Source organism: Camellia sinensis, chromosome 8 (assembly GCF_055761805.1).
Source record: "Camellia sinensis isolate YWXY chromosome 8, ASM5576180v1, whole genome shotgun sequence".
In the NCBI taxonomy this organism is placed as follows: Eukaryota; Viridiplantae; Streptophyta; class Magnoliopsida; order Ericales; family Theaceae; genus Camellia; species Camellia sinensis.
Genome location: NC_138968.1, coordinates 142,659,548 through 142,672,145, shown reverse-complemented (window position 1 = coordinate 142,672,145; position 12,598 = coordinate 142,659,548). Strand labels below are relative to the sequence as shown.

At 36.4% G+C, this 12,598-nt stretch overlaps 2 protein-coding genes across 2 annotated transcripts; both read right to left on the bottom strand.

Annotated features, from left to right (window-relative positions):
- Positions 1-1,698: 1,698 nt before the first annotated feature.
- Positions 1,699-4,003, bottom strand: LOC114279989 (senescence-specific cysteine protease SAG39). Its single transcript, XM_028222296.2, has 2 exons — positions 2,747-4,003; positions 1,699-2,646 (listed from the first exon to the last, which is right to left on the bottom strand). Exons 1-2 carry the CDS (start codon positions 3,180-3,182, stop codon positions 2,054-2,056), a joined length of 1,029 nt encoding a protein of 342 aa, XP_028078097.2. The 5' UTR covers positions 3,183-4,003; the 3' UTR covers positions 1,699-2,053.
- Positions 4,004-5,445: 1,442 nt separating this feature from the next.
- Positions 5,446-11,909, bottom strand: LOC114279819 (bifunctional riboflavin kinase/FMN phosphatase). The gene is made up of 10 exons (XM_082883645.1): positions 11,486-11,909; positions 11,194-11,380; positions 10,500-10,630; positions 9,254-9,323; positions 8,724-8,789; positions 7,633-7,787; positions 7,472-7,549; positions 7,011-7,144; positions 6,197-6,289; positions 5,446-5,748 (listed from the first exon to the last, which is right to left on the bottom strand). Exons 1-10 carry the CDS (start codon positions 11,571-11,573, stop codon positions 5,593-5,595), a joined length of 1,158 nt encoding a protein of 385 aa, XP_082739771.1. The 5' UTR covers positions 11,574-11,909; the 3' UTR covers positions 5,446-5,592.
- Between the last annotated feature and the right edge of the window lie 689 nt (positions 11,910-12,598).

Sequence of the window (12,598 nt, the reverse complement as noted above, 5' to 3'; positions counted from 1 at the left end):
TAACAGCACAATGAAGGTTCTTAGCAAGGTGACTAACAGAGAAAATTGTAAGCAAAACGGGCACATGTAATAAAGAAGTAAGTGTAATATCAGACGATAAGAACACAACACCCTTATGTTGGACATGTGAAATAAACCCATCAGCAAGACATACAGTCTGAGCGGCAGTAGAGACAAGAGAGGATAAATAAGAAAACTCATCGGTCATATGATCATTGGCCCAAGAATCCAATACTCATTTAGGTGCAGTGCGAACATGAAAGGCTGTAGGAGTACCTGTAGCGAGTGTGGCAGTGGAAGGGACACTTGGAAACATGGTAGTGAATGAACCAACTTGCTCTTGAAGGCGACCAATTTGAGATTGAAGCTAATAAAGATTAACAGAATGAGTCGGCTAAGGGGTACTAGATATGTCGGCAATAACAGCAGTATGGAAAGGGCATGAAGGGCATGCCCTTGCAAAGCATTGCTTCAACTCAGGGTGAAGCTTGAAGCATCGTGCTTGGACATGACCAGCTGCGCCACAATGGTGACAAATAACCTTGCTACTAGAAGCACAAGAACTAAACTTGGCAGCAAGGGACATCTGATTTGAAACTGAAGATGATGCAGGAACAAAGGAAGGAAGCAAAGCAACCGGTTGAATCAATGGACGACAACGCTCCTCATTATCAATAGTAGCAAAAGCCTCATATAAGGATGACATAGGTGATGTGTTCAAAATCTGAATACGAAGAGACTCGAATTCAGGTTTTAAACCCATCAGAAATTGATAGGTGTGCTGGCGAGAAAGACGAGCAGACACAATAGAAGCGGCAATAACTGGAAAATCACTCAATGGCTCATACTGTGCTAACTCCTCCCAGCGAGACTGAAGATACCCAAAAAATTCAGCAACAGTAAAACCCAAAGCTTCCTAAGAGGCATGAGAAATATCTTGATAGAGCTCAAAAATCGTAGCATCATTGTGGGCATGTGCATACATCTAGGTAAGAGCAGTCCACAACTGAGGAACGGTATCACAGTACATAAACATGTTGTAGATGCGTTCTTCCATAGAGTTGAACATCCAACCAAGTAAGGTGCAATTGTCAATATCCCATTGAACCCGCTTAGAATCATCAGCGGGAGGTTGTGTCTCGTTTTCCAGAAGCCATCCAGACTTGCCTCTACCCCCAAGGTAGGGATGTATAGACCGACTCCAAGTAGCAAAGTGTGACCATTAAGCAACATACTGGTAATCCGATGAACCAGAACATGGGAGACAAGGGAAACATCTAAACAAGGCACCATATTCTGGGTTTGTGCAACAAAGTCAGACATTCTGAAACATTACGAAGCTGAAGTAACGGCGTCACACAAAAGAAATGTTACCGAACAAACCGGTAGCCCAAGTAATAAGAAACACACACAGGTTGCTTACCACATTAGCAACCCTAAAAGGGTTAGAAACCAGCCCGGACCACCCTAGAAGGGTGTCGAACTGCACAGAATTAGGACAAAGCCTGGTCGGGTGCTGTAAAAATCCCGGCAATGACTGGAAAGGATTGCCGAGGGAGAGAGAAAGGGTTTCGGGTGGTGTAGGGTGGTTTGAGGGGGCTGGGTAGGTGAGTCAGCTACTAGGAAAATGATGAGAGGCTGGCGGTGGTGATAGAAGGAGCGGCTAGAGTTTCTTTTGTTCTGATACCAAGAAAAAAGTTGTACAAAATTGGCTTACCCTAATTTGGGTGAGACCATGTCTATATGTAATAAATAGAAGATACACAAGAAAAAGGAATTAAATAATTGTACAATTAAATCCTAAAATCAAATCCCTAAATAACCGTAATTTATAGAAATTACGGGATCTCCTAAATACACAATATTCTATATTCCAACACTATAAGCTAACCAAACACGAGAAAATAAGAAATTTTTATAAGACTAATTTTACATTGATTCCATATAGGAAATACACAAAGTTTTGCAATAGCTATGAACATCCAAGAGCTGAGAAATGTAGAATACACCAGTAATACATATTATTCTACGTATGAACTTTCATTTTTGAACCTTATGCGGTGGGGTATGAAGCCATCATTGCAATGCCACATAGGCCTTCCTGAGCATCAATGTCTCTCTGCATCCTTATGTACCCTTGTTCACCCCATCCTGTGCCCCATGAGTTTTTAACCAGCCAGTACTTCATCCCATCAGTTGCAGTCCCATAACCAATGGCAGTGACGCCATGGTCTAGCTGGGTGCCACAAGTTCCTGTAAAGACTCCACTCGAGTAGAATTGGAAGTCAGATCCACCTGCATCAATTGCTACAGAGATTGGTTGATTTGCAACAGCCTTCAACAATGCACTCTCACTATTGGCAGGCACATCTTCATACCCAGTTATCTTGGCTGCATGGTTTGCTGCTTTGTTTTTGTTGCAAGTGTCATCAGTTCCCTTGTATGGATAGTTTGTTTCAGTTGTCAGGCCATTGTTTTGTTCAATGAATTTAAAGGCCTCATCCATAAGACCACCCCCACAACCTTGATCTTCACCAGATACGTCACAATCAACTAGCTCTTGTTCAGATAGCGAGATTAACTTACCAGTTGTTAATTGGTTAATTCCTTCCATGGCTGCCACAGCCGAAAATGCCCAACAACATCCTATATGTTGAATGTTGATAACAAATAAAAGAGTTAGAAAACAACAAACATCATTGTCATTTTTCTTTTATGCTTTGTGGTCAAAAAAATTATTACTTACCACATTGGCCTTGGTCCTTAACAGGTGTTACAGCACCTTTCTTCCTCCAGTCCATGGTAGCTGGTACTGCGGTCACATTCTCATATTTGAATAGTTGCTTAGCTACGGTGCAGACATGGCTCTTGAACCTATTGCGCAATTTGAACTCTTCGTTTGTAAGATCTGCAAATTGATTAACCCCAAGCTTGTAAGGCTTGTTTGAGGCTTTATTAAAAGATTCTATCATTTCCACGTTGGCCTTGAATATCTTGAAACGCTCCTCCTTCTCAGCAGTGTCCTTGTAGACACGCCCAAACCTAGTCATCCATTGCTTGTGCCTCTCATACATTGATTCCTCTTGAAGGGAACGAGATGCAGCTTGAGAAACCAAAGTTCCCAAAATGAATAGCAAAGCAAAGAAGATGGATTGGTACAGCTGCTGGTTTTTGGAATCCATGGTTCTTCTGCTAATAAGAGGTAGGAAAGGAGACTGATAGGCTGTGAGTTGGGAGGTGCAATGAATTCTGCATTGCTCTTGGGCTTTATATAGAGTTACATGATTTTGTCACAATGCATACTATCGTTGTGGTCTTTCAAAGAAAATAGATATTATTGCTCTCTGCGTGGCTTAATAAAATGTTATGACATAGACTCAGCAGATTGGTTACGTTGATTAATAGGTTTTCATTTGATTACTCTTTGTAATGATATCAGATAGTTGTATCTAATAGAACCAATTTGTATAGTTTATGGGTAAACTACAATAATATTAATGATACGGAACGTTTCATAACAGGCAGCTTTATTTTGTCAGGTACATGACCATAATATTGATTATTACCACACAAAAAAAAAAAAAAGAAAGAGGTTGATTAAGACTGTTTGGAACGTGAATTTGGATTGAGATTTAAAAAAAAGGTGGAATTGGGGGGATTGAGATTTAAAAGGTGGAATTGAGATTTAAAAAAAGAGGTTGATTAAGACTGTTTGGAACATGAACATGAATTTCCTTACCTCTTTCTTTCCATTTTCAAATTTCTACTTAAATTTATAATCCATACTTAAATTTATAATCCAAACAGTGCTAATTAATGCTATAAAAACATAACTCATATACAAAAACTCTATAATAGTTTATTTAAAGGGGAGATTCAGGGAAGAAAAACACTAGAAACTTACAATTTTAGACAACATAATGATGTGACAAGGGAGTTGGACCCTCTATAGTTGAATATGTGACAAATTACAAGTTGCCACCTATTATGCAATATTATTGTAGGTCAAATTGGGGGGATTTTTTTAAATAAGTCGCAAATATTTTTTAAGCAGATATACGGTAGAAAACATATATAGTCCGATTTTGTTCATATACTATCAAAGTGCGTAAATAAAACACAAATTTTAATTAGTTCAAACAATAGAACTCACAATTTTAATTAGGGTTCAATGAACAGATTTAAATCAATCAAATTTTATGTTTTATTCACACGTTCCCAGTGAACGAAATTTAAATTCCGAAACATGAGATGAAATTTGGACAAACTAAATTAAATTTTCTTGTACGAGTAAAAGTATTCTTGTCGGAAAACTCATCAAAATTGCAAATGAAAAAATTATTACTACAATCATGTAATTGTTAGTGTTAATTTAGTCATTTGTTCATTATACATTTGGATTTATCAAAATTGCAAATGAAAAAAAATATTTCTGCAATCATGTAATTGGTAGTGCTAATTTAATCATTTGTTCATGGATTTTGAATTTATGAAGGGGAAAAAGGAAAGGAAAAACCAAAATTAAGTAAAAGCCTAGGCTTCGTTTGTTTCAGTAAAAAATATTAGAGCCAAAAGCATTAACTAGGGCTGAGCAAGGAATCCTTAAAATCCGTAATCTGATCCAATCCAGTCCAATCCGATAGGTTTGAATTGATTTTTTGAATCCGTGATTCGGTTCCGGATTGAAGAATTAAAAATCCATAGTTTACGGATTGGTTCCGAATTGAACCCCATGGTTCCGGATTGAAACCGATCCGAACCGTATACAAATAATCTATATTTTTATTATACACCCTCCCGAATAATATCTTCGCTTATTCCATATATAACCTAAGCACAAACCTAAACCCACATAATATTTTCTTTTATTACTTTTGTTGGTTAGTTTTTAGTTTTGATTTGTAATGATCTAAATACTTATGGTAGAATCAGTTTTCTTATGGTTGTTTACGTTCTAAAACAGTATATCGCTATTATAGAAAGACATGTTACTATTGTGGAACTCATATAGTACTATGTTTATATTTTTATGAAATTAAAGTGTCATATATATATTTTATTATTTAATTATGTGAATCCGTGGTCCTAAACCGATCCAATCCGTGTTTAAATGGATTGGTTCCATGATTTAAACGGATTGAATTGGTTTCAATTTTTCAAGAACCGTAGATAACGGATTGGTCCTGGTTTTACCCCAATCCGGTCCAATCCGGACCATGATCACCCCTAGCATTAACACCTGTTATTGTGTGTGTGTGTGTGTGTGTGTGTGTGTGTGTGTGAGAGAGAGAGAGAGAGAGGATGAAAATAAGTTCCTCTTCATTCCAAAAAAGTTCGGGGACTTAAAATTTTCTCAATCTATGTACCTCACCAAGCTATGTAATAGAAATAATGTCTTCGTTGACATTGAAATTGAGAAACAATGATCTTCACTGAGGCATGTAATAACCAAAACAGTCTTTTATTGCAAAAGAGAACTAATAACAACCAAAAGGGGCAACATTTTATTTTTGCCATGAAAGGGACAAGGGAAATATCGAACAATTGACATGGAAATATCGAAGTATAAACAATGCTGAAATTCATGCATACTTATTCATTATCAGCAGAGTCAGCAGAGTCATCTTCGAAGGAAGCTTCTGAAAAGAATGAGAAACATGTATGATGGCCAAATACAGGCAAGTCCAATGATGCACGAGCTATAGACTTGTCTTCTTCAGGTATTTCAATGTCACTGACTCTGTTTTCCTATGTACACACATACTTCTGTTTAGAAGAGGCTTTATTATAAGCAAGCAACAAAATCACTTCATTCTCAACTACATGAAAAATTCAATTGGCTGATATTGAGCAAAATCAGTACACTCTCGTACAGTTACAAGAATGGTCCTGGTTGAAATAAACTAAAACTTTTTACAAGATACTGTGAAATATAACACCTTCCAACCACCTTTTTTTTCCTCTTTCAATTACATCGTACTTACTACACATGCTTATAAATGATCCACTAACATGGAAGTACATATATGTCTGCACTTCAGTTTGAAGAATTTAAGGAATTAAAGGCTTATTGTTATGGTTTTGATATTCAGATTGAGGGGGTGGTATCATCATGGTACTAAAACTTCCATTGCAGGTCTGTAAACACATTCGTAAGTTTATGATTTTCTTTTTCTATTTTTCTATAGAAATTTACCTCATTGCTCAATTCTCGAATGTAGCCAACGAGCACGATTTGTGCCTCCCCATCACATATTTGCTCATTGCTTACATCAAGTAGATGTATTTGCTGCAAAGGAACATGAGATTAGCCACTCAGTATTTTCAAATCGACAAAATAATAAACAAAAGAGATACTAGTAAGCTTAGAGATAATAATAAACATAAATAATCAAGTTTATGTATTTTTCCAATGTTATCATAAATGCAGACACTTTTTTTTTTCTTCCTTTCAGAAATCAATTATGTCATAAATGGTAGGAGAGAAAGAGAAGGAAAAAGATGAGAAAAAGAAGGAAAGGGAAGAAAATAAATTTGTAAGTTTCCCCTGTTTGGTTCAACTTTCCCTCCATACCCTATTGATATTAAATGTTCTTCTCTCCCCATAAGCCAACCAAACACGAGAAAAAAAGAGATTTTTATCCTCCCGTCTTTTCTCTCACAAAACTTAGGATTGAAATACACATGACTTGATAGCTCTCAATAAGCTACCCCATGAAGGAACATTCGTTAACATGAACTTTAGTGGAATCCAGGGAGCACATTTATGGAATTTAGATTTCCATGGCTTTTAAGCATGTAAGTCTGCCAGTCAGAATGAAGTCCAAATTTAGATGAGAAATAAACAGTTGAGGAAAGTATTTCAGATTCTGAAATGTAAACAAATTATAAGGAAAAAGAAATAGACTCACTGAAATGCTATGAAGAAAGGAAATGACATATGCAAGTGATCTTTAAAAAGTGGTTCAAAACAGATCTCTTTGAAAGGGAGTTCAGGGCAAATTACTCACAATTTTTCTCTTACGTGTACAGCAATGGTCCCATCCAATGCTGGTCACAACCTTGAAGATCTCATCCGTGTCAAATTTAGCCCAACCAATGTAGATCCCAAAAACTTGATCAGGAAGAGCAGATTCTCCACTATCTGGATTTTCAAAATTATTTTTCAATAACTTGTTGGCAAGTATTTTCATGCATCAAGAACTACTACCAAATGCTAATGCAATGTAATGAACATACTTGTGAGACTGAACAAATAGATAGTAAATACAATCAAAACACATATATCACATTGTTATTATAAGCATCAAGCTCCAATTGTGGCAAACCGTGTAACATCCGATCTGATGTTGGTGAGATGGCATGTAATGTTCACATGGGGTAGAACCCGATGAACCAAATGCTTACAATCTCAAGTGTAATGCACATTGCAAAATTGACAAATTACTAAAAAAAAAGTTATTGGCTAAACCTGCAGATTGATGCAGATGTCCATTGCTATACCAAACCTTTAAATAAAGAGGTTCAATTGGCAATGCATTATCCACCCCTGAAATCATCAAATTAGATGGCATCAAATCAGATAATGTGGGGTCAAGATCAAGAAGGTAAATAAATTCAAAAGATATATACAGTCTTCAAATGGTGGAAGACCCCATAGCTCGGGCCGGAATTCTAGAAGTGAATGAAGCACAGAATCTGCAATGTAATACTGATTGGCTGCATTTTGAAGTGAGGGAACAGCCACTACCTTCATTCCAGCGGCCCTTGCTGCTTTAACACCAACCCTATTGAAATATATGGATAATAAGAGTTACTAAATAAAAAAGTTATATGTTTCCAAGTGACAGGAGTATACTAGACGGTAGCTGCAAAATGGACACCATGGGAGTTATAGTGCTTAATAACTACAATCTAAATGGTTTATCTATCAGGAAAAGGAATCACAATCCCCAAAACTAAAGGGGTACATCCACAAACCAAATTTACTTACCTCGACACATTTTGGCTGTAAAGTCACCAATAGTCCCAAAAGCTGAAGCTGTTAAGAAATTAGTCTAACAATGCATATCAAGTTATTTAACACCGCCCTTGACGTGGAACCCTGTCCTTTACATGCAACCCCGTCTTAGATGTGGACATGCAAAGAGACATACATAGAGAGAACCAGAATGCAAATGGGGAATAAATGCAAATGGAGAGATTTGAACCCAATACCTCCCCGATCCTAAGCTCAATGCCATGTTAGTTAGATCACCACTAGTACCCAAAACTTCAGTTATTAGGAAATGGGACCAACAATGTAGATCAAGCTATTAGGGGTTTTGTTTATGCACTTTTTGTTTCCTTATATTGAGCAAATATCCTTTGGTTTCTGTTCTTTTACTTTTATATTTTTTTTGTCTTTTTCTACTCTGCAACTTGCAGGTACCTAAGATGTTAGAAAGATGATACGAAAATTAAAATTGGCTAGTTCACAACTAAAATCACATAATGCTACAATGTCCTCAAAAGGCATGCAATTCATTACTTGGAAAAGGCACACCATGGCATTAATTGGTTTGAGCTTACCAGGACACACATTCAGTAGACATACTCCAGCATACTATGCTAATAATTTTAAGAACCAAGAGAATGAAACAGAACATACTAGCAACATTTATTGATAATTAAACTTATTTCTAATGATTAATTGAATATAGTTTAAACAAAGGCTGACTTACATGGAATCTTCTATCACAAGGCAGCGAACTGCATCTACTCCCATTTTATTTGCAGCTTCCAGAAATCTGATCGCCAATTAAAAGTTTTGCAGGATTAATGATGACAAGTAAGTAATCATCTTGTAAAAGATAGCAGTTAAATATTCTGTAAGAGAAAATGGGAAAATTTTGAGGTCAAAAGCTATGTAAGGCCTCTCAAATACATGGAATGACTCCACCTGTGTTTTATAACATTTATAACAAAATCATTCTTTCTTTTTTTTTTTTTTTTTGATTGGCACTGGGATGTCCACATCATTCATTTTTGTTACACAGAGAAATCTTCTTAGATACATGAGAAAAAACCTTGTACCAGTTCTTTACAATCATTTGCGTTGACACCTCCACCATAGCAAATGGAATTGGTCCTTTAAATGCTATGATTTGAAAAGGAAAAAAAGGGGGTGTAGGGAATGGTTATTCCCTTTCCATGCAAAACCAAGCACATTATTGTATGTTGCAACGGAATTTCTTAAAATATCTTTACTTACAGATCTGGAGAGGGTTTCCCTGATTTGACTTGGTCACTTCCAAGAATTACTGAAAAGTATTCCCTCCAACCTATTGAAATAAGTTGGACTAAACAAAATTAATTGGAGAAACTAAGCATACAAAAGCCCACCAACCATAAAACATATAACAAAGCCAAATAATAGCACATGTTAACAAACAGAAAAATTAGTGAGAAGGGGAAAGAGGGTGAAGTTAAGATTCACAATTAAAACTGATTCATCTTTCTGTGTGAGTTCCAAGAGATAAACATAGAAAGACCGTAAGAAAAATTCCATAATTCACCCGGTAGTTTATTAGTTACAAAAAATTAACGATGGAAGACGCAAGTGTATGATATTTTCACACACAAGAATGGAAATTTAGCAGACAAGGTTTTCACTAGAATGAAATTTTGAACATTTTAATTTGGTTTTAAGTCAAATTCATCATCAGTCTATGTAAGCACTAAATTAGCTAAATGTTATGATGGTGTTCAATTAAAATTTCACCAGGAACAGAAACAATACTCAACCATTCAACAATAACACAAATACATTTTTAGAAGGTAGTAATAGGTGAGAGCCTGGAACAAAAAGCAGCACTGCAATGTTTATGGCAATTGGCAACCTGACTAAATTATTAAGCTATAGAAAGAAAGAAAAAAAGAAAAAAAGTCCAGTACCACCACCATAGAGCTGACCTGTACATAACCATTTATGAAATAAACAACTTCATGCATGAGCAGGAAAAAACAACAGGTGTCAGGGCAGTTCGGGTCATGTACAAGGTAGCAGCAAGCTACCATTCATCACATTATAAAACACCCCACTTCTAATCTTTCTATTACAAATCCTAGGCCTTTCTGCTTCTGAAAATTCTTCTGATATGGAAAAGGGAGAGCAAAATGACGAGATCTTTTTAATGGAGAAGTTTAAAGAAGTAAAATTAATACACTAAACAGTGGGTGAGATTTGTTTGAAGAGACATTAGACATCCCTAAAAGGGTTCTTATGGTTGGTAGCAGTGCAATTTGGTATTCTGAAATTCAGTTCCCATGCTAACTTAGTTCTGTCCTGGATTAACATAACAGAGAGCAGACCATGGTCAAAGCATGATAATACTAACAATATAATACGCAACTACCAAACCTACAATATTTTCTTTATCAAACTTGACATACAATATCAATAAAAAGACTCAAGAAAGAAAAACAATCAATATATCAAGAAGACAAGAGAAGTGAACCTTTTTGATGAGAGATTTTTGTATCGATGTTTTTCCACATAGAGTTTGAAGCAAGTGCAAACGGCACTTCATGCTTATAAAGATGTTGGATAAGACGATTAGCACCAGGAAGTGCTTTTGCATGCACCCATCTAGAAGAAAGCAGTTGCATAGTAAGAAAACATTTCATATGCAGGTATAATGTATCAAAGTCCATGGTTAAAACATGTAATAGTTGTGAAGTATGTATCTGATTCATTAGCATGATGAACATTGAAGGAAGTTACAGAAGGTAGATATTATTTATATTGGTTTATTTACACACACATGCATTGGGATTTAATTAACATAGTAGGCAGAATTAAGTGTGTTACTGTGTGCAACTACAAATAATTAGAGAACAAGAAAGTAACTAGAGTATGAGACGGAAACTACATGTAATGGGGGATTAGTCAGGACGAAGCCTCAAACACTCTTGCGATTAAAAAAGAGTTACACATAAATGTATAACTATCTACAAAACAAAACCCAAGGTGCAAAGCTGACAGTAAAACTACCTCAAACTAACAAAAACTCTAATTACAAGGTGTTCATATATTCAATCACCATTCCAACTTTTATCGATCAGGTAGACAAAAGAAAATCAAGAAACTAGGTTTCTTCCAATTCTTGACTACTATGATATCAATATTGAGAGAGAGAGAGAGAGGTATACTTTTCCTGGTACATGGGTGTGATTTCTTCGCTAAAACGATCAGTTGTGATTGGAAGATCATAGTCCTTAATAACAGCCACTGATGACTCTTTGAAAGTCATTCCCAACCTCTGATCTTCCTTCTCCCTATCCAAAACCTTCCCATATCTTGCCAAAAGTTCCCCTAAAACCCCCTTTGTAGTTTGCTCTGCACACACAACACCATACAAAGTTTCACATATATATATATATATATATACACATATGTGAATACATACATAGAGGAAAGACAAGAATGATAGGAATTAAGTACCTGTGTTCAAAATGGTACCATCCAAATCAAGAATCACAGCAGAAATATGGGTCTCTCCATTCTGGGATTCACACTCAAAATTGTTCATTGGTAACTCAGAAGTTTGTGGGTATATGAGAGAGAAGACAAAATGAGTGAATTGAATATAATACTATAATTTTTTTTGGATGGACAGTGAATTGAGAATTGAATATGAGGAAGAGAGCATTTTAAAGAGAATTGTGATGAAGAATGGGATTGATTCCCAATGAGGCAATTTGGTTGGGTAGTGTCATCGCGTAAAGAACCCACAAATTCGGCAAATTGGGAAGTTGGATTCAACTTCTTCAGAGAGAGAGAGAGAGAGAGAGAGAGAGAGAGATTTCCCGCCTTCCCTGAATGGCATGGTATAATTCACAGCATATGCTGCATGCCTCATTCTCTCGATCATGCCTAGGGGTGCAAGTGTAATTTTACATGTGGTTAGTGGGAAATTCTATTTTTACGCCCAAATATTTTCTATGTACATTATTTCTTAAGGCACGTACCTAATGAATTTAAAATCTCATCTTCTACTCAATACACAACTTATCATACCAAAAATGTCCTTATCTCCTTCCTTCTTCAAACCCTAATCCTAACCCTAACTCACCATTTTTTATTCACCACCGGCCAACCAACGTTGGAAAATTACGCCATCATTGCCATTCTCATCCCTTTTCCATCACTAGTCACCATTACCAGCCCAGCCCAGCCCAGCCCATCCCATAATATTCTCTATTTACAGTTTTGTTGGCTACATATTTTGTACAAGCCAGTTACAATTCGACGCGTGGCAAAGTAAGGGTAGTATGGGGAGACCATTCAAATCTTCGATCCTGATCGTACACGTGACAGTTAGTATTGGTTGTTATGAGATCTGAGCAGCAGTGGATCAACAAAGAGATACAAGGTGATGCGGCATCAACGGTTACTCACATTTAAATTCAAATTTATGAGGGAAGCCTAACTACAAGTGATGGCGTAGTGGAGTTAATCTTGAAGCTACATGATCAGCGATCATAGGGGAGCAATTCGACGGTTGAAAATACAGTTCGATGGTCATCCTTAAGCAATATAAATAGCAGAGAAGGC